The following is a 19,226-nucleotide window of genomic DNA, read 5'->3' on the forward strand; positions in this document are numbered from 1 at the left end:
TTAAACAGCAGACCAAACATCTCTGTGTCACATACAAATAAAACACAAATGGACAGTAAACAGGGTTTATCTAAATTGTTACACTGCAACAAGTCTTGATGGTTTGCAGCTGAATGACTGAATGTCTTCACATCACGAAGGGTTTAATGTATAAATTTATTCATTTATCAACTGAAGATCCTAATATGTTTCCCAGGGTCTGATGGGACCCAAATCAGAGCTAAAATGAGGGAATCATGGACCTGTATGCAAACACAGGTAAATGGAAATGTTTCACTGTGTTTGCAACTGTGATGTGGAAGTGGGTAACAGAAATGTTTTAGCCTTCTTTCCAGGTGATACTGTCAGGCGTGATTGTAGCCATGCAGCTACCGAGTGGACAGAATGTAAAATCAAATCAGCTTTATTTCTCATTTCATGGATTTTATGCTTTATTTTAAATGTTAATACTTTTTGGGGGGGAGTTTGTCAAGCTTACAGCAGGAAAGACGAATTGTTGTTACAAAGATGGGAAGCCAGTATCATTCTGAAACTCAAATCAGAGGAAACAAGAACGTCCTCTCTGCTGAAGGACTTTGAAGAGAAGACTGAAGGTATTTTTCCATAAACATAAATCCCCCTCTCATGTTTACTGCTAGAAAATGAAAAAAATGGATCATTAAATAAGTCTCCTTACTGTCTTTAGATGATGAGTATGTTTTTATGATGTTAATAGAAAAATTATACAAGAAATATTTATAAATTTTTACTTTTGTTGTCGTTTTTCAATAAAAATTGTTGGTGTGGGTCAGTGGGCACTGCTGTGGGCACCTTTCCCCAGCATCAGATCACATGATCTGGAGTCTCAGAGTAAAGCGTTTACATCTTCTGTTACCACGGCACATTAACTTCCTGTTACTTTAACCATAAATCTGTGATCCCAGAGCTCAGTGAAGACAGGAAGTGAACCTGCTGCATCTACAGGAGGAAGAGGAGGGACCTGAGTTCCTGTTAGAGGAACAAAGTGCTGATTAAACAGACTGAACATCATGAGCTCTGAATAACAACCTCAAAGTTTCATCTTCTCAGACTCACAGGGAGGAGCGCCTGCTGTCAGTGTCAGCAGCACAGCAGGAGTGAGAATGAAGGCAGACTCTGACCTGATGGTCACATGACTCTTCTTCTTCTGCAGAAATGATCCCTGTAACTGCTGCCTGCTCCAATCAGACGTCAGTAGATGATGATGATAAAATTATTTAAAATCTGTGAAGAAGATGAAATTAAAATGCAGCAGCTGTAACAAATAAGACGAGATTAAAGCAGAAAATCATCAATCTGCTGATTTAGTGCACAAAGCGGTAAACAAACATTTTAATGTGATCATTATTTAACATTATTTATATCATAAATCACATTTATAAAAGGTTATGTCATATCTCAAATTAATGAAAGCTATGACTTAAGTGAAAGTTAATTAAAATTGATGATATTACTCTTAATTTATTGAGGTTATTCCATAACTCACATTATGTTATTAATCTGTGGCAGATCTTATTACTGCCTCATGAATCAGATTTTATCAGGATGTGTTCAGTTTAACTCTCTCACCACTATAAAGGCTGAAGCTTTAAATTATAATAATATAATATAATATAATAATAAGTATAATAATAAATTTTTATAAAGCATATTTTAAATGGAAACACTTTTATAATTTCATCATAACAAAGTTCACTTCCTGCATGAAGGTGATCCACAGCTCCATGAACTATTCCCACAAACATCACTGAGCCTCAGACTTTCTTTAACAGGCCTGTCAGACCACAATGATCCAGCTGTTTGTGTTCATGTGCCACATTTATACGTTTTATTTAAAATCTACTTCACACACATTTTATTATCTGATATCTGCGACACACGGAGACTTCCTGTTAAACAGAAAGTAAACTTTGTGCGTGGGCGTGTTTGGGAGCTGCAGGTGTGTCCAGGTGTGGGTTCGTTGGGTCAGCAGAGGATTTAACGGGACTTTGTGTCGGTTTGAGTTGTTTTTAAAGGAGGATGAAGACGCTGGTGGTGTTCCTGCTCCTCATGAACGGTAAGAAAGTCTCTGTTTAACCTGCAGCAGCTCCGCAGACAGTCCTCTGTGACCGGAAGTGTTACACTCAGGTGCAGCTCGCGCCTCTGACGTCATGGAAATTCACACAGTGTTGGAAATACAGATTTAATGACGAGGCTTTAATAGTAAAAGTATGAGGGAAGGTTAGAAACAGACCAGACTAACAGACTGTGGACTTTGTAGTCACAGATTGGACACTTCCGGTATGGCAGAGCTAGCTAACCATGCTAAAGTAGCCTCGTGTCTGCGCTGTTTCCGGTCTGAGCCGAGCTCATTCAGCCCTCTGAGCTCCGTTTCTCCGCACTAAACACAGCACAGGTGCACCTGATCAACGGTGACAGCAAACCGGAAATAAACACAGTGATATTTGGAAATGTAAATCTGTCTGTAAGCTCCAGGCTGAACAGAAATGTCAAATACAACTTAGTAAACCAGGTGAACAATTAAATAAAAACACTAAAAGGCATAAATATGAAAGAAAGCAAATAATAATAATCAGGAATGTCTGTGAAGGTTCTCAGTCATCGTAGTCTAAGGAGCTTGGAAAGAAAAACTCTGGATGTCTTTAAGTTTACTTGCAGACGTTTCACCTCTCATCCGAGAAGCTTCTTCAGTTATAATAATAATAATAATAATAATGAACATAATTTTTAAAGATACCGTTATATTCAAGGAATTAAAAAAGACAAATGTGGTAGAAACAATGTTCTGCTGTTTGAGTCCCAGCTTCATTTGAGTTTAAAAAATGTATTCACATGGATAACTATGTATATGATCTATTTAACCTTTGGTGCATTAGGGAATTCTAAATAATCAAGTTATTTTTTACACTCATGAGAGGAGTATCTGTGAACAATACACAAGAACAAAGTGATGCAGGATTTTGACATTTATACCACAGGTGCATCCACTGGGAGGCTGAGGGGAGCACTGGTGGCTGTCAGTATTTTTCACAATATAATAATGTTTTTTTTCTGATTTTCCAAAAGAAATACAAAATGATGCTGATTAATAGTTTTGATTATATCCAAAGAATGAGCTGGATCAATGAGTCTGAAAGATCTTCCACTTGATTAAATTTCTGTTTTCCATCCATGGAGATCAGGATCCTGGGTCTTCATGTCTCACTGGTGGACCTTCAGTCCACCTGTCCAGGGCTGAGTGCTCGGGTGTGTACTGAGTCACTCCCAGCATCTGCTTGGTGTGGCCTTGCCCCCTTGGCTCTGTAGGGGCCCCTGCTGGGGTGTGGGGGCCCTTGAATCTCAGGACTCTGGGCCTGGTGCGTGGTCTGCTCTGGCATAGCCGTCTGCCCGGCGGAGCCTGCGGGCTCGTCGCCGGGGCCCCTGGGGCTTCTGCACTGTGTCTGCTGGCTGACCCCCATCCAGGGGTCTGCTTTGGTTTTTTCTGAGTAGGTAGTGCGATTGAACCTGCGGTGAGCCTCTTTGGGCTCTCGTACTCCGGGGGTATCTAGATGTCTGGGGCCTGCATCTCCTCCATGCCTGCTTCATCTCCTCGGGGGGGGGGAGCTATGGCTCCCCATAACCACTATTAGACAGTTACATGATAAAAACTTGTAAACACAAGCTCACACACACAGGTGCACACACACGTACTCACAGACACGCACTGTCTTGGTTGGCTGCTGCCTCTAAACATATCATGTAGTCCTGTGTGCTGCTCAGTAACATTTAATATTATCATTTACTGGTACTTGTACATATCTTGGTTGTTGCAACAGTTTCTCTGTTGTTGGTTTTGTGTGTGTGTGTTTTGCGCAGGTTTTGAGCAGATCCTCAGTGTTTCTTTCTCTCCCTCTCCTTCTGTAAACTTCCTCACTAATTTCTTTCTTCTTTATCTTTTCAGTTCTGATTGCAATATCTCAAAATAAAAAATACTAATAAATTTCTAATAAAATATGACCACCATTATGGCAAAAGCAGTAAGCAGCAGCACTTGGGAAAATAATTCTGTTGGGCATTTTTATTGGTTTGGAAACAGAAATGGGCAATTTTATAATTAGTAGAGTCACAGATAACTAGGAAAACAATCCCAACACATCATCTACTCAACACAAGCAATATCTCACAATGTCCACAAGGGGTCACTGCAGACCCAACATTGGCTAAATAGCGCATGTGTTACAAGTTGCTAATAGTGAGGCATAAATATGGCAAGCTAGCAACAGTTAAAGGAAACCATAGAAAAGTCCTTTATTCCTCATCCCGCTGATTGTAGTCATTGCAGGAGATTACAGCCAGATTATAATCAGTATCATGTTAATGAATCTGCCAAAGTAAGAACACTTACAGATTCATCAACTCACTCAGTCACACAAAACTGCATTATAGCTGCGTTACAGCAGCTCCTTCAGTCATTCCCACTCTGTGTGCTGAGCACGTGACCACTGGTGCGCTTGTTTCCTTTGGGTGCGCTTGATTCTTGCTTCTAGACATCCGGAGGCCAAGTCAGAGCAGGAAATTTGAACAATGTTTGTATTTTTGTGCAAAGCTAACTGAACCTTGTGCTGTATTAACATAATGATAAAATCATATCAGTATATGTGAGTACAAACTTTAGTCTAACTTTTTATTCTAATTGTATTCAGCTTGAACCAGAAGAAAAAGAAGGAAAATAAAACTATATTTCTATTTCCTGTTGCTACATTGTAGAGGGCGACTTTGCCTCTAAACAGGAACATGTGTACAGTCCTGCATCAGCAGCTTCATTCTTATACAGACCTTTCTACTCTGTTTGTTAAACTGAGCTCTATGTTTGCTACATAGCAGTCAATAAATCCAGTTTTTATACCACAGTTAAGTTAATGTAGTTAAATCTGTGTATTTGTAACTCAAATATTCAGTGATCTGTTTTAAACAGAAACCTGACTTTGACATATTTAAGTTGGTATGAACACAGTCAGAGCTGCTGCTGCTTTTATTGTTCTGTTGCTTTTTAAAAGCTTTCTGTGCAAATCAATAGAAATATTTATTGTTGCATTTTAAAGCTGACAGCACAGCAGCAGCATGAGGAGAAGAGTGTTTGCTCAGGAAATACACGGGTCCCTGAAGAGTTCAAACAGGAAATATTCCTGCATTAAATCTGCAGTTCAATCATCAGCAGCTCTCAGGTTGAATCAAAGCACAGATTACTGTCAGTGTCATCTGTCACCAGGCAGGTTTTAACAGGCGTGTAAACCACATATTATTATAACAGCCTTATATTTGTATGATAAACACATGTCATTTAGTTGTGTTTGGTCTTTAACTTGTGCTCAGTTTCCACAATGAATTCATGATGGAAATCTCTAATAAACTATCAAAATAGACACTATTTTCCCCCCAACACAATCTCTGTTGGTGGCTGGTACCCCCATCCTCTGGGTGTGTACTGGCTAATGACTGCTTGGTGGGGCCTGGCCCCCCTGGCTCTGTCAGATGCCTGCTTGGGTTTTTGTTTATTTAGGCAGGTTTGTAGCAGATCCTCAGTGTTTTTTTTTTTCTCTCACTCTCCTTCTGTAAACTTCCTCACCAATTTCTTTCTTTTTCTTTTCTTCAGACGGTCTTTTCTGTTCTGATTGTAATAACTCAAAATAAAAACTCCTAATAAATTTCTAATAAAATATGACTATTATAGCAAAAGCAGTAATGATGCACTTGGGAAAATCACAACACATGTAAGAAGTAGAAAGTTCAGATATGTGTTTAAAATTGTAGGGAGTAAAAAGTAGTTAGAAAAAAAAACTACTCAGGTAAAGTACAGATACCTTAAAATTGTACTTAAGTACTTACTGCCCAACTCTGGAGAAGAGGAGAAGTTTTTATTACTCACATTATGTAAATTAATTACACGGCTCTAGACTAACTTTTTGCCACAGTTGCACTGGTGCGCCTACCAACTTTTTTTCTTAGGCGCACCCAAATTTTTCAACCGCATCGATTAACACTGCAGTTTTACATGTGCACTTTTTTTTTATTGCTGTCCATACAGACAATATTGATTTGTAAATGATTAACTAACAATCTTGTCAACACAAAGTTCTTTATTCTGAGCACAGTTGTAAAAGAAAGATAAGTTACTGAGAAACTGCTTGTGCTTAAAGTGCTTTGACACTCTTTGGTAATATTGTAGACAATGTTAAACTTAATCATCACATCGGCTCCTCTGACGACCTGTTTGCTGCTGAAAGGCAGTGGGGAGAGAGGACACTTGGGCAGTGCATTTATCGCAGCATATAATGTGTTTTCTGGGTTACAGCTGTGTATGATGTGTTTATCAGGCACAAACTAAGATTTACAAACGTGTGAAATCATTTGTGCCTCAATCCAGACACAAATAAAAAATAACATGAAGTATTTTACAAATGTGTGAATCCAAACTTGATTAAAGATCATTTAAAGACACAAAAATCTTCCTGTGTCTGAAAATATTTGTTAGTTTGAGTCCGTGACAGAAAATTAAATATACCTGATACACACCTGTGTACGTGTAGTTTTGCTTTCAGTGAGTCACATTTAGTGTGTGCAGCCAAACATGATGGCAGACTGCCACAGATCACTTCTGAGGAAAGAGGAGGCGTTCAGCTTCCTCATAGTTTCACACCTGCATGAAGCAGCCTCACCCTGACAGCTTCAAATCACTGTGTCAGCTGATCACTTCCTGTCCTGTGATTGGCTGAGCTTCAGGCCTTCTCTCAGTCAAACTGGAAACAGGGATTGAGACAGTGTGAGGGTTTGTGGAGTGCCACAGTGCTGTAATGAATCCTGTAGTGGAAGAAGTTCTTTCACACTCTTCATCCTGGAGCTGCTTTATGTCCATGATCTGCATGGAAACACATCTATGGAGAGGAAATCCAGCTGCTGAGGGTCACATCTGCATCATTGTAGCTACAGTGGATGTTTCAGTGTCAGGACTGAAGGTGGAGCTTTGTGCGTGTCAGGGTGAGGCCGCAGCAGCCGCCTCCAACCGGAGCGCTCGGGCGTGAAACTAGGAGGAAAGTCGACGTCCTCCTCTTTCCTCAGAAGTGATCTGTGGCCGGCCGGACTTCATTCCACAGATGTGCTTTAACAAAGTGTGAAGCTGAACTCTGTGACAGTGTGAGCAGTGTGAGAGTGTCAGTAGATGATCAGCAGAGGAAAGTGAGAGCTGCTGTGAGCTGATGTCCTGAAGGGCTTTTAAAGAGTCTCTGAGTTTGACAGGAACATGAAGATGTTTGTGGTGTTTGTGATCCTCCTGCACGGTAAGTACACCTTCCTCTCTCTGCTCTCATCATCATCTCTCTCTCTTTAATGTGTTGAAGTGCAGCAGGAGGAGATTTCCATCAAACACTGGATTCTGATTCAGATCAAACTAACAATCCAAAGCAGCAACTTTCAAATCACTGGATTCTTCTTGGTGGCTTTCAGATGAGCTCATGTTACAATCAGCTGCTGTGTGTGTGTTGTTGTGTAGCTGAAGCTCTGACTCACATTTCATATGTGACCAAAGGAAACTTGGTGCTGTGTGACACACTTTAGATTCTCTGCTGCTGCTTTGAACTCTTCAAACTAAAGAGCCAAACTGATGATTGACTGTGCAGCTCTGACATGGCACCAAATGTCCCTGTTATCAGCTGCTGGATGGACGTTATCAGAGCTTTTTAGTCCCACACGGATCACCAGGAGCTCCTCCTCTGTCTGCAAACAGGCTCAGCAGCTCTGATCATTCATTGGAGTCAGCACAGAGTGTGGCGACATCTAGTGGTCGTGGAGAGAAGTGCATGTAACGTGTGTGTTGTGTTAATCAGCATGAGTAGTTAGGGGGACGTGCCTCCCTGTGCCTGATGGGAGTCCTTGTAATTACCCAGCATGCTGTGCTGTGTGTTTCATTTCTAACACTGGTTTTACTGAAGAGCTTTCTGAGCTTCTTTCATTGATTCTGACCAACATACATGTTTGCTGTGGATCCACATCTGCTCTTACTGCTAATGTCATGAAGCTGTTTGAGTGGTGAGCAGTCAAAGAAGCAGGTCCTAACAGGGACATAGCAGGATATTCCTGCCCCTAAATGAGCTGTAACTGCACATATGAGCACAGCTGGTCTGCATGTAGTGAACACAAAGAGTCTGTGTGGGCTGAATTTACACCAGTCTGTTTGTGTTCCTGTTATTTTGGCCCTTTGACAAACTCAAATGTATTTAAGCTTAAATGAAAGTGCACTTATAAAAATGCTGTAAAATCACAGTCCTGCTGATTTTCCTTTGGTGGACACCAAACATTTTTATCTGCAGGTGAAACTCTGCAGTGACCTGAGCGTGTGCTGTTCTCTGGCATCTCTCTGAATGATGTTGAATGCTTGATGTTCTTGTCTGTGGTCACGAGGATCTTATCTTCCGTCCCTGCTTCTGTTTCCTGCTCACAAACCTGCATCCATCTCAGCGTCTAAACTCAAAGTCAGCAGCAGCTTCTTAGCTGTCTCTGCCCTCAGAGCCCTGATCTCAGGGACTCTTAGATCATTTCAATATGTACATGGAAATCTGTCCTTGATGACATCGCCCCTTTGAAGGTGAAACATCAGAAATATAATGTCCTCCATGGCTCAGTGATACAGCAGAGATAAAGAAACACAAAGCAGAAGAGCTGAGAGGAAAGATGAACAACCCCAGAGTTTTATTCCAGGTGATAAGACCTCCTGGATCTTCCTGGACCCTGTCTGAGCTCATTTTTATCTCAAACTTTGAAAAGTCTGCTGCTTCTTCACATGAGCAGCAGAAATATTTCTAGAAATCTCTCAGGTTTGTTCCCCACAGCACAGAAACAACTCTGATCTCTGCTGATTCTTCTGGATCTCAGTTCTGGACCTGATGTGGTCCACCATGATATCCTTCCTGGTTTCTCTCCTCGTTATCAGTCAGATTGTTTTCTGTATTAATAGGTGGATCCTCCTCATCCTCAGCCTCGCTCTCATGTGGAGTTCATCAGGGCTCAGTTCTTGGCCCCATTTTATTCTCCCTCCTTCCATCAGCTCAGATATAAATACTGTTATTTCCACTGTCATGTGGATGATACACAGCTGTATGTTGCACTGATGGCAGTAACACAGATGTTATCTGAATCTGATGCTGATCTGATGTTAAATAGATCAGATTCACAAACTTCCTTCACCTCACTGATTTCACATGTGAGCTCTTTAAGTTCCCTCAAATCTTTAATTTGGACAAAAATCTTGAAAATCTGTCCTCCAATATCAGGACTTCCACTCCGAGACTGGGGATGACCTTTGACCCTGAGCTCTGTTTGGATACACAGATCTCAAAGGTCCTACAGTCATACTTTCTCCAGTTAAAGGGGACATGAAACCTTACACAGATAAAGGCTAATTTACAGCACTGAGCCCTGCTCATAGATGTAACTCTGTCTGTGAAGCTGGATTTAAGAAATAAGAGCTTAAAGTGAAGTTTTATAAACATGTTTAGCGCCATCTTGTGTCTGTACGGGACGTGACGTCATGTGGTTGGTTGGGGCTAATAGACTTACATTAGTTTATGTTAGATAACTAGTGACTGGATCAATAAGTCAGAGGAAAATAAGGACAAACTGAAAGAGACGAGTCCTCATCAGTCCATCCTCACAGCACAGGCAGCCTGTTATATACAGGCCTGACTTTAACCTTGTATTCATCACTTTTAAAGCCTCACATCAGCTCGTTCCTCCACGTCCTCTGGACTTCCTGCCTCTTCCTTTTTTATCTGTCAGTTGTTAAAATGTTGAATGTTTCTGTCGTTCTGTCTCCTGGTTTCTGTAAATGTGTCTAAACTTGATCTTTACCTCAGAGTGACTCATGGAGTCTCTGTCTGTGTGTCCTCAGTTTCCCAGCATGCCTCAGCTGTGGAGTCGTATGAGGGGGAGTCGTTCGTCCTGCCCTGTCAGTTTCCCACTTTTAGATTTGATGACCCCTCAGTGGTGTGGAGTCGCTCCGACCTCAGTCCTCCAATCGTCCACCAGCGTCAGCTTCAAGGAGACGAACTGAAAGATCAAAACCAGCGTTACAGCGGCCGAACATCCATGAAGACTGACGCTCTGGATACTGGAGACCTCAGCCTGACCCTGACTGACCTCCAACTGTCTGACAGCGCCACCTACACCTGCTCCATCAGAAACTTTGGAGATGAACTGAGTCGGAGTGATGTACAGCTGCAGGTCAAAGGTCAGCAACAAACACCTGTTATAGACATCACTGAGATAAATCTTTATTATTTTAACACTGTCAGAATAACCATCTTGGCTCTTTGATTGAAGTAAAGGCCTATTCATTAAATTAATTCATTCAGTCAGAGGTCAAAGGTCATGTTCTTTGTGTTTCTCCACAGAACGGTTTCCATCCTGGGCCAAAGCTCTCCTGGTTCTCCTGGTTCTTCTTGTGGTTTCTGGAGGTCTTTTATTTTATTTCCGGCACTATTTCATGTCAGGTGAGTGTCTCCTACTACACTACCCATAATGCCGATGGTTAGCAGGTGTCCTTGACTGCGGCTCACACAAACTTGTTCCAGAAGCTGAAAGAGTTGAGAGTTACAAACAGCTGATACAGAGAGCTGAAGAGAAACTTCCAGGTTTGTTCCAGAAGTCAGAAAACCTCCTTCAGACTCAGTCATTGATCAGTGAAACAGCTCCACAACATGACTTTACTAAACAGTGTGTGTGCTTCACTGCATTGATCTGACACAGAGGCTGCATGTGGACAAGCTGGTCTTTCATTATCTGCAATTTATCCAGACCAGCAGAAGTTACAACAAATACAACACATGACAAGTAAAGAAACAACACAAACAAGTGAAGTAACAGATCATTACAAGAGCCTCACACTGACTAAAAGAGCTGTTCTATCATTTCTTAAAAAAGGACTTAAAGCAGCCCAAACAGGGATTTATAGATAAAAACCAAACAAACAGGAAAATCTACAGATATACAAAGATGGACATTTAGCAGCAGCGCACACAGAACAGTGATGTACACAATTTCCACAGCCAGCAATCAAACATAAAGCACAACGATGGACAGTATCCAACCTGTTTAGCTACAGGATGGGTGCAGATCACTGTAATCCAATAAACATAAACAGTTACAGACATGAAGTTTTTCCTCACTTGGAGAAGAAACAAGATTTATGCCCAAAATTAACATTTTTAATTTCAGCTTGGACACGATCCTTTCAATGTGAGCTTTAAATGACAAATTCTGATCTATAATGATACTTAGATATTTATAAGATGTGACCACCTCAGTTTCAGCCCTTTGAATGGGTTTGTTCTTAGGAGACGTAGATAACAACTCTTTGCTGTTTGAGAATAACATGAACTTGGATTTCTCTGCATTTAACACCAACTTAAGTTAAATGAGACTGAAAAACATCAAAGACTTCAGAAATTCACAGGTTTGTTTTACTGAAGGAGACGAACAATCTGCATAAAGATGGAGTTTATTTATTTATAGAGAAAAGAACAGCGGTCCTAATATAAAACAACGTGGACACACTGAGGTCTAACTGATGAGTTAAAAACAAACTCACAGCATTTACAGAGAGACCAACATTGTTTAGTCTGTTTACTAAAATGAAAACTGTGTGAAAAACCTTCAATAAGCCAAAACAAAGAGCAGCTCATCAATGATGTCGTTCAGCACAGTTATTGTGTTATTTTCTGAATCCTGACTGATGCTGAGAAAGAGTTTCATTTTTGTACTGAACATTTTTTAGTTGTTCACTAATAAGATTTTTGTAAACTTTTACTAAACGCACACAATTTAGATTCAGGCCTGTAGTTATGAACATCTGAAGGATCGTCTCTTTTCAAAGAGAGAACATGGACAGATTTGCATATTTCAGAGATCTCACTGTTCAAAGACTGAAATAAAAATATAAGTTAGCAGTTCTGCTGTAACATCTTGTTAAGAAAATAAGGATCAAGTTGATTTAGTCCTGCAGATTTATTTGGATCCAACAGATTTAAGGTCCTGTGGACCTCCAGGACACTCAGAGGAGAAAAGCTGAAGGCCTGAAGCACAGACTGAGTTTGAGTGGTTACAGAGAGCCTCCTGTTCATTAAGATCAGATGTAAAGATTCAAATAAAGACCCCGAAGAAACAAAATGTTCATTAAAACAGTTTAAAATGTCACATTTTTCAGTAAAGTACATCAGTCTTTTCAAACAAAAGCAGCCACCTTGGTGGATATATCCTCATAGTAAGATTTTATTATTATCCTAATTTGTTTTTGGATCATTCAGATGTTTAGTGGTTTTTGAGTGGTAGAAAAAAAGGGTCTAAAAATCAAACAGTCTGCCTCAGATTTAGTTTCTCTGGTCTGAGCTCAGACAGCATCTCTTTGTTTAAGGAGGCTGGACAGCTGAGGAGAAACCCAGCATTGTTTCTGTGGTTTACTCTAAATTTAATGATGGACACATGTTTATTATCAAAACATCATTAAAGTATTTCCATCCTCATCAGTAAAGAGGTGGATTCTGTTCCAGCTGTCTGACTGCAGCGATTACACAGTGGACACTGATATCATTTGAAAAAACACCACGTGTTAATAAAACTGTATCAATAGGATTTGTTTTTATATCCAGTCCAGGATCCCTGGGATGAATTTAGAAGCAGGTCATGTTTTTATGTCTTTAAATCCTGTAACTGATTTAATTGGTGTTAATGATAAAAAATCAAATGTGCATCATCTGCATGGAAATGATACAAATCTATGAATAATTTTTGTGTGTGAAGGAAACACTTACACAAACAAACTGGAATCTATCAGATATGATTTAAACCACTGCAGTGAATTTCCTTTAATAACTCTGGTGTGTTCTAGTGTTTGTAGTAAAATGTTGTGTCTACACTGAGGTCTAACAGGACAAGCACAGGAATAAGTCCACTGTAACAGGTCATAAGGAGAACATTAGTAACCTTCACTACATCTCATGTTGTGCTTTGTTGTCCTCTCAGTCCCCTGGGTGGGGGTGGATTCAGGGGTGGAGTCTGTCCAGCTGATCTGCAAAACCACAGTTTGTCTGCCTAAAGACGCTAAAGTGGAGTGGAAGGATGCAAACAACAGGAAGGTCCACGTGTATGAGAACGGCTCTGACCAGCCTGAAGAACAACATGAGGATTACAAAGACCGAACGAAGATGAAGAGGAAGGTCCTGGAACCTGGAGACCTCAGTCTGACCCTGAAATACCCCACAGATGGAGACAACTCCACCTACACCTGCACCGCCTACAGCAGGGAGGGAAACATCCTGATGGAGAAAAAAGTGGAGCTGAAAGTCAGAGGTCAGTGCTGTAGATACAGGTCAAAGGTCAGAGGTCAGACTCATGATGGTGGTTCAGTCTCAGTGGGCTCCATCCAATAATGTTACAGTGTTAGCATGTCTGATGTTTGTGGCTGTTTTGGTTTTTATTTGATTTCCAGCCAAATGTAAAAGCTTCAGCAGATGAACCGTAGGAGCAAAGTTCATGTGTGAGACTTCATCTGAAAGGTAACATCTTCTAGTTTCTGAACATGTGTTTGTTTAGCATGTGGCTAAAACACAGGCTAAGCTAAGTCAGTTCAAATCTCAGTAAAAACCTTCTTTGGTCCTCGTCTATAATCAGTCATATCTGAGTCCCAATAACTAGAAGATGATTTCTAGCAGAGCTGTGAAAATCTCCACATCCTTTCTCCATGTTATCATCCAAAGCTGTGTGTAGTTTACTAGCTAAGACCACAGAGCATCAGTGTTTCAGTGAATTAAAATGGAGATGCTAATCAGGGTTAGCACATGAGCAATGTTGTAGCTCTATAAGTTACTAAGTTTGTTCGTGTGGAGAATCTAACAGATCTAAGCATGTGTAGCTTCCAGTGAAGCAGCAGCATTCAGCCTGTTAGAGTCAACACAAATGTCTCCATCCAAGCTCATGTTGTGCTTTGTTGTCCTCTCAGTCCCCCAGGTGGAGGTGGATTCAGGGGTGGAGTCTGTCCAGCTGCCCTTCAACACCACACTTCACCTGCCTGAAGACGCTAAAGTGGAGTGGATGGACAGATACAGGAAGGTCCACGTGTATGAGAACGGCTCTCACAAACCTGAGGAACAGCACCAGGTTTACAGAGACAAAACAAAGATGAATGAAGACCTGCTGAAAACTGGAGACCTCAGTCTGACTCTGAAATACCCCACAGATGGAGACACCTACACCTGCACCGTCTACAGCAAGGAGATAAACATCCTGCTGAAGAGAAAGGTGGAGCTGAAACTGAGAGGTCAGTGCTGTAGATACAGGTTTTTGCTTGTATTTTCTGTCACACTTACCCAAATGGAAAAAGTCATAATAGAGTTACTGAATCATCAAAGTGCACGTACGAGATTTAATTTGAAAGGTAACATGTTGTAGTGTAAAACTATTTGTGTGGAAGGTCTAAATGTGAAGGTACAAAAACCCTTCTGAGCTGTGATTTTTAGAGACTACAAAATCACAGCTCTGGGGGCAAAAACATTAAAGAAAAATGTGAACAACAAAATAAAAAAATAGTATCTAAAAATCCAGCTTTGAGTAAAGCAGTTCAAACCTGCACACTTCATTAAAAGCTTTCCATATTTGCTCCATCATCACTGATTCCTGCTGTACATGTCTGACTCCATCACCATGAATCACTGTTGGTGGCCAAAAGGCTCACACTGATAGTTCAGTGGTGGAGCATGATCTCTGGCAGGTGAAGATAATTAGCAATCAGGCTGCTGTCCTAATAATAAAAATATGGAATAAAACTCATAACTACAAGGATTAAAAGTGAAACCAATAAAGATGAAAACATAAATGTAAAAGATTTTAAAAAACACCAAAACTGCAAAAAAGTTTTTTTCTCTCAAAGATACTTTTATTGAATTGAAGCAACAAAGAAAAACAGATACACACAGAGTTATTAAACAACAAACAAATAATTTTCACAGTGATTGTTAGAACTGAAATACTAGAATACAGATTAATGACACACTCATATATCTTATAGTTGCTTTTATCAGTTTACCCCCTACCCATACCACTTAGTACCCCTATCCCTCAGGCCAGGGAGGAAAAAACAAACAAACAAACAGACAAAGCAAAAAAAAAAAAAAAGAAACAAAAAAGAAAACAAAAAAACCCATCGCAGATACAACAGGACAGAGCACAACAAAATAAGACAAACACACAAGTGGCTAAAAATAAAAGAAAGGGGGAGGATTTACTGAGTAATGCTGGAAGTCGGGTTCGCAACCTGAAGGCTGGAAAAGTGTTTCAGGAATCGCCCCCATACCTTGTAAAACTTACCGGTGTTATTACTAATCACATACCGGATCTTTTCAAGGCTCAGATAGTACATAAGGTCCCTCAGCCATTGAGCCTGGGTGGGCAAAGGGGCACCCCTCCATCTTAGTAGGATTGCACATCTAGCTACAAGGGAGGCGAAGGAGAGCATGCAACACTGTGACAAGGTCAACCGTGCATCAACCTCCCCAGTGGTGCCAAAAAGTGCAACTAATGGATTAGGATCCATCTGGTGTCCAAGAATTAGGGACAGGGTTTGAAATATATCTCTCCAGAATCCTTCAAGGCTAGGGCACATCCAGAACATATGGATAAGGGAGGCCTCCACACTCCCACACATATCACAGAGGGGTCCACATTCAGATACATACGAGATAGTTTGACTTTGGAGAGATGCACAACCTTAAATTGTAAAAGACAGAGGCGGGCACACAGGGATGTGGAGTTAACTAACTTGAGTATTAAGTCCCATGTATCCATAGACAATGACTGATTTAAATCTTGTTCCCAGGCCGTTTTGATCTATTGAAGAACCGTTCATGCTCACCAGCCTGTCATAAATAAGAGAGATAAACCCTTTACATGTTGGAACTAGAGTAAGGAGCATATCCCCGGCGCTTGCAGCTGGTGCTACCGGGAAGTTTGGAATCTGAGATTGAAGGAAATGTCTGATCTGCAGATATCTGAAAAGATGTGTACGGGGGAGATTAAACTTTTCAGAAAGCTGAGCAAAAGATGCAAAGGTATTGTCAAAAAACAGATCATTGAAACATGTATTGCCCCTGTCATGCCAATCTCGAAATATAGGATCAGATAATGATGGCTGAAAAGAAGGGTTAGAGAAAATTGGACTCAGAAGTGAGAAGCCTGTTAATCCAAAATGCCTCCTCATCTGAGCCCACACCCTCACCGTGTGCCAGACAACTGGATTATCGATTGTCTTGTTTGGGGGAAGGGGGAGTGAAGATCCAATCAGGGCCAGGACAGAAGAGCCTGTGGTTGTGTTCAACTCCATGAGCACCCAGGACGGGCAATTACCTTTGTTTTTGAAGTAAAGCCAAGATATAATGTAGCGCATATTTGCTGCCCAGTAGTAGTATCGAAAGTTAGGCAGTGCCAGGCCTCCACGACTCTTGGGTTTTTGGAGTTGAACCTTGAGGGCGTTTACCTCTCCATATATAGGATGAGATAATTGAGTCCAAGGAATCAAAGAAGGATTTGGGGATAAATACTGGTAAAAAATAGGAAGAGATACAAAAATTTAGGAAGTATATTCATTTTGATTGAGTTGATTCTTCCCACCAAAGAGATGGAGAGAGGGGACCACTGTGCCAGGGGTTTTTTGTATTATTTAACAGAGGAAGGAGGTTCGCTTTGAAGAGGCTGTTATGCTTCCTTGTAATTGTTACACCTAGATATGTAAATTGATTTCCTGCTATTTTAAAGGGGAGGGTAGTATAGTCATACACTGGTGCCCCTCCATCCACAGGAAACAACTCACTGTTATATAGGTTGAGCTTGTATCCTGAAAACTGGCCAAATTGGCAAAGTATGGATAGCATTGCAGGTATAGATATTTTGGGGTTTCAGATAAAGATTAAGAGATTATCTGCATACAAAGATACTTTGTGTTCAACACCCTTCCTCCAGATCCCATCGATCTCCAGACAGCTGCGGAGTGCAATGGCAAGTGGCTCTATAGCCAGATTGAAAAGAAGAGGACTTAAGGGGCATCCCTGACGGGTTCCTCGTTGGAGGTTGAAAGGCTGCGACTGTATGGAATTAGTAACAACTGAAGCGTTAGGGCACATATATCCATGAAATAAATTTTGATCCAAAATTGAATTTATCTAGAATTGTGAACAAGTATTTCCACTTGACCCGATCAAATGCCTTCTCCGCATCTAAAGAGAGAATGCACTCAGGACTCTGCCAGAAGGGGTGTATATTATATCCAATAGTCGGCGGATATTGGAATAAGAGTAACGATTCTTAATGAAGCCTGTTTGATCTTCGGATATAATTGAGGGCAAAATATTTTCCAGTCTGCGAGCCAAAACTTTAGCCAAAATTTTAGCATCAACATTTAATAGAGAGATTGGCCTGTAGGATGAGCATTCCACAGGGTCCTTACCTTTCTTTGGGACAAGAGTGATACTTGCCTCGTAAAAGGATGACGGAAGTTTACTTCCATGAGTCAGAGAGGGCTAAACAGGGGTGAAAATGCTTTGAAAAATTCTACAGGAAAGCCGTCAGGACCAGGGGATTTTCCAGGCTGCAGTGAAGAAATGGCTGCACCTAGCTCCTCTGGCGTGATGGGTTTGTCTAGTCTGTTTTTACTGAAGTTATCCATTAAGGTGCTTTCCTGCGGGAATTCAGAGGTGTAAAGTTGAGAGTAGAAAGTCCTAAACATATCATTATTTTTGGAAGGATCCGAAGTGGTATTACCATTAGCCATTCTAACCTTCGTAATATGTTGTTTTGCCTGGAAGCCCCTTAACTGGCTGGCAAGCATCCTTGTTGCTATGAATATAAAACAAACTCTTACTCTTCAGGAGCTGACGTTCAATTGAGTGCGTTTAGAGGAGATCGAATTTAGTCTGAAGCTCCACGCGCTTATTGTATAAATCTGGGCTTTTTACCTTAGCACAGAGCAGGTCTACTTCTTTGATTCGGTTGACTAAATTGAGTCGTTCTATACGGGCCTTTTTCTTCATATTGGCAGTATAGGAAATAACTTGTCCCCTGAGAAAGGCTTTTAGTGTATCCCAAATTATTAAGCGAGAAGTTTCTCCTGTGGCATTTGTTTTAAGAAACAAGGTTATTTGTTCTTTCATGAATTCCAGAAAGTTTACATCTGCCAGGAGAGTCGAATTAAAATGCCAGTGTCGTCTGGATTGAGGGACGTCTGGGAAACTCATTGATAGCACAACAGGGGTATGGTCTGATATTACTATGGTCTGGTATTCACATTTACTATAGTCTGGTATTCACAGGATTGGACCCATGAAGTCAGCTGATTATCAATGAGAAAATAGACAATCCTAGAATAAGTGTGCTGTACCTGTGGAAAAAAAAAACAGTACTCTCTTCTGTGGGGGTGTAAGCAGCGCCAAACGTCAGAGACACCACAGTTAGATAGAAAGGATTGAATGAAAAGAGCAGATTTACTGAAAGAGCAGGGATTCAGAGAGGATCAGTCTAACACAGGGTCCAGCCAGCAGTTAAGGTCACCACCAAGTATGAGAGAGTATGAGCTCAGACCAGGCAGAAATGAGAAAGCACACATCAGCTGGATTATATCTATAGCAGCAAACAGACTGAAAGCTGTGGACAGTTTCTGTGGCTGGATTATTTCACATGTGTTTGTAGGAGTTTCACTTTCAGAGCACAAAGTTTGGCAGTAAAGTTTTAAAATTAGTTCCAGCCGAAGTCATTACTGAGTAAGTTCTGCTTAAGAAATTTTCTGCATAATGGAAGTTTCACTGTTCAGCTGTCTTTACATGTTACCTATAAAATGAATACAGTGATAAACACTTTCCTCCATTTCTTCTTGGAAATGATACTTTGATCCGTACGATCAAACTGTGGAGAGCACAGGCATCATGTGAGCTTATAAACATGGAGACGAGCTGAGCTGTGTTCATTCAACTTAAAAAAGAAGAACATGAAACAATCCATAACTCTTCAAACATGAGCTTCAACAATCCATCAGCATCCAAAACAACACTTACACTCAGAACAAGTTTCTTTTCTGTTCACTTTGTAAAATGTCTTTTACTTTGTGAGCAAGAGTCCAAAAACTTCCTCAGACTGTCAGCAGA

The 19,226-nt window shown here is 40.8% G+C and overlaps 1 protein-coding gene across 1 annotated transcript; it reads left to right on the forward strand.

Moving 5' to 3' along the window:
- The first annotated feature begins 1,726 nt into the window (after positions 1-1,726).
- LOC109196756 (uncharacterized) lies at positions 1,727-17,129 on the forward strand. Its single transcript, XM_019351151.2, has 5 exons — positions 1,727-2,074; positions 10,031-10,276; positions 10,440-10,538; positions 13,066-13,281; positions 17,053-17,129. Exons 1-5 carry the CDS (start codon positions 2,038-2,040, stop codon positions 17,127-17,129), a joined length of 675 nt encoding a protein of 224 aa, XP_019206696.1. The 5' UTR covers positions 1,727-2,037.
- The last annotated feature ends 2,097 nt before the right edge of the window (positions 17,130-19,226 follow it).

Source organism: Oreochromis niloticus, linkage group LG5, assembly GCF_001858045.2.
Source record: "Oreochromis niloticus isolate F11D_XX linkage group LG5, O_niloticus_UMD_NMBU, whole genome shotgun sequence".
Lineage (NCBI taxonomy): Eukaryota > Metazoa > Chordata > Actinopteri > Cichliformes > Cichlidae > Oreochromis > Oreochromis niloticus.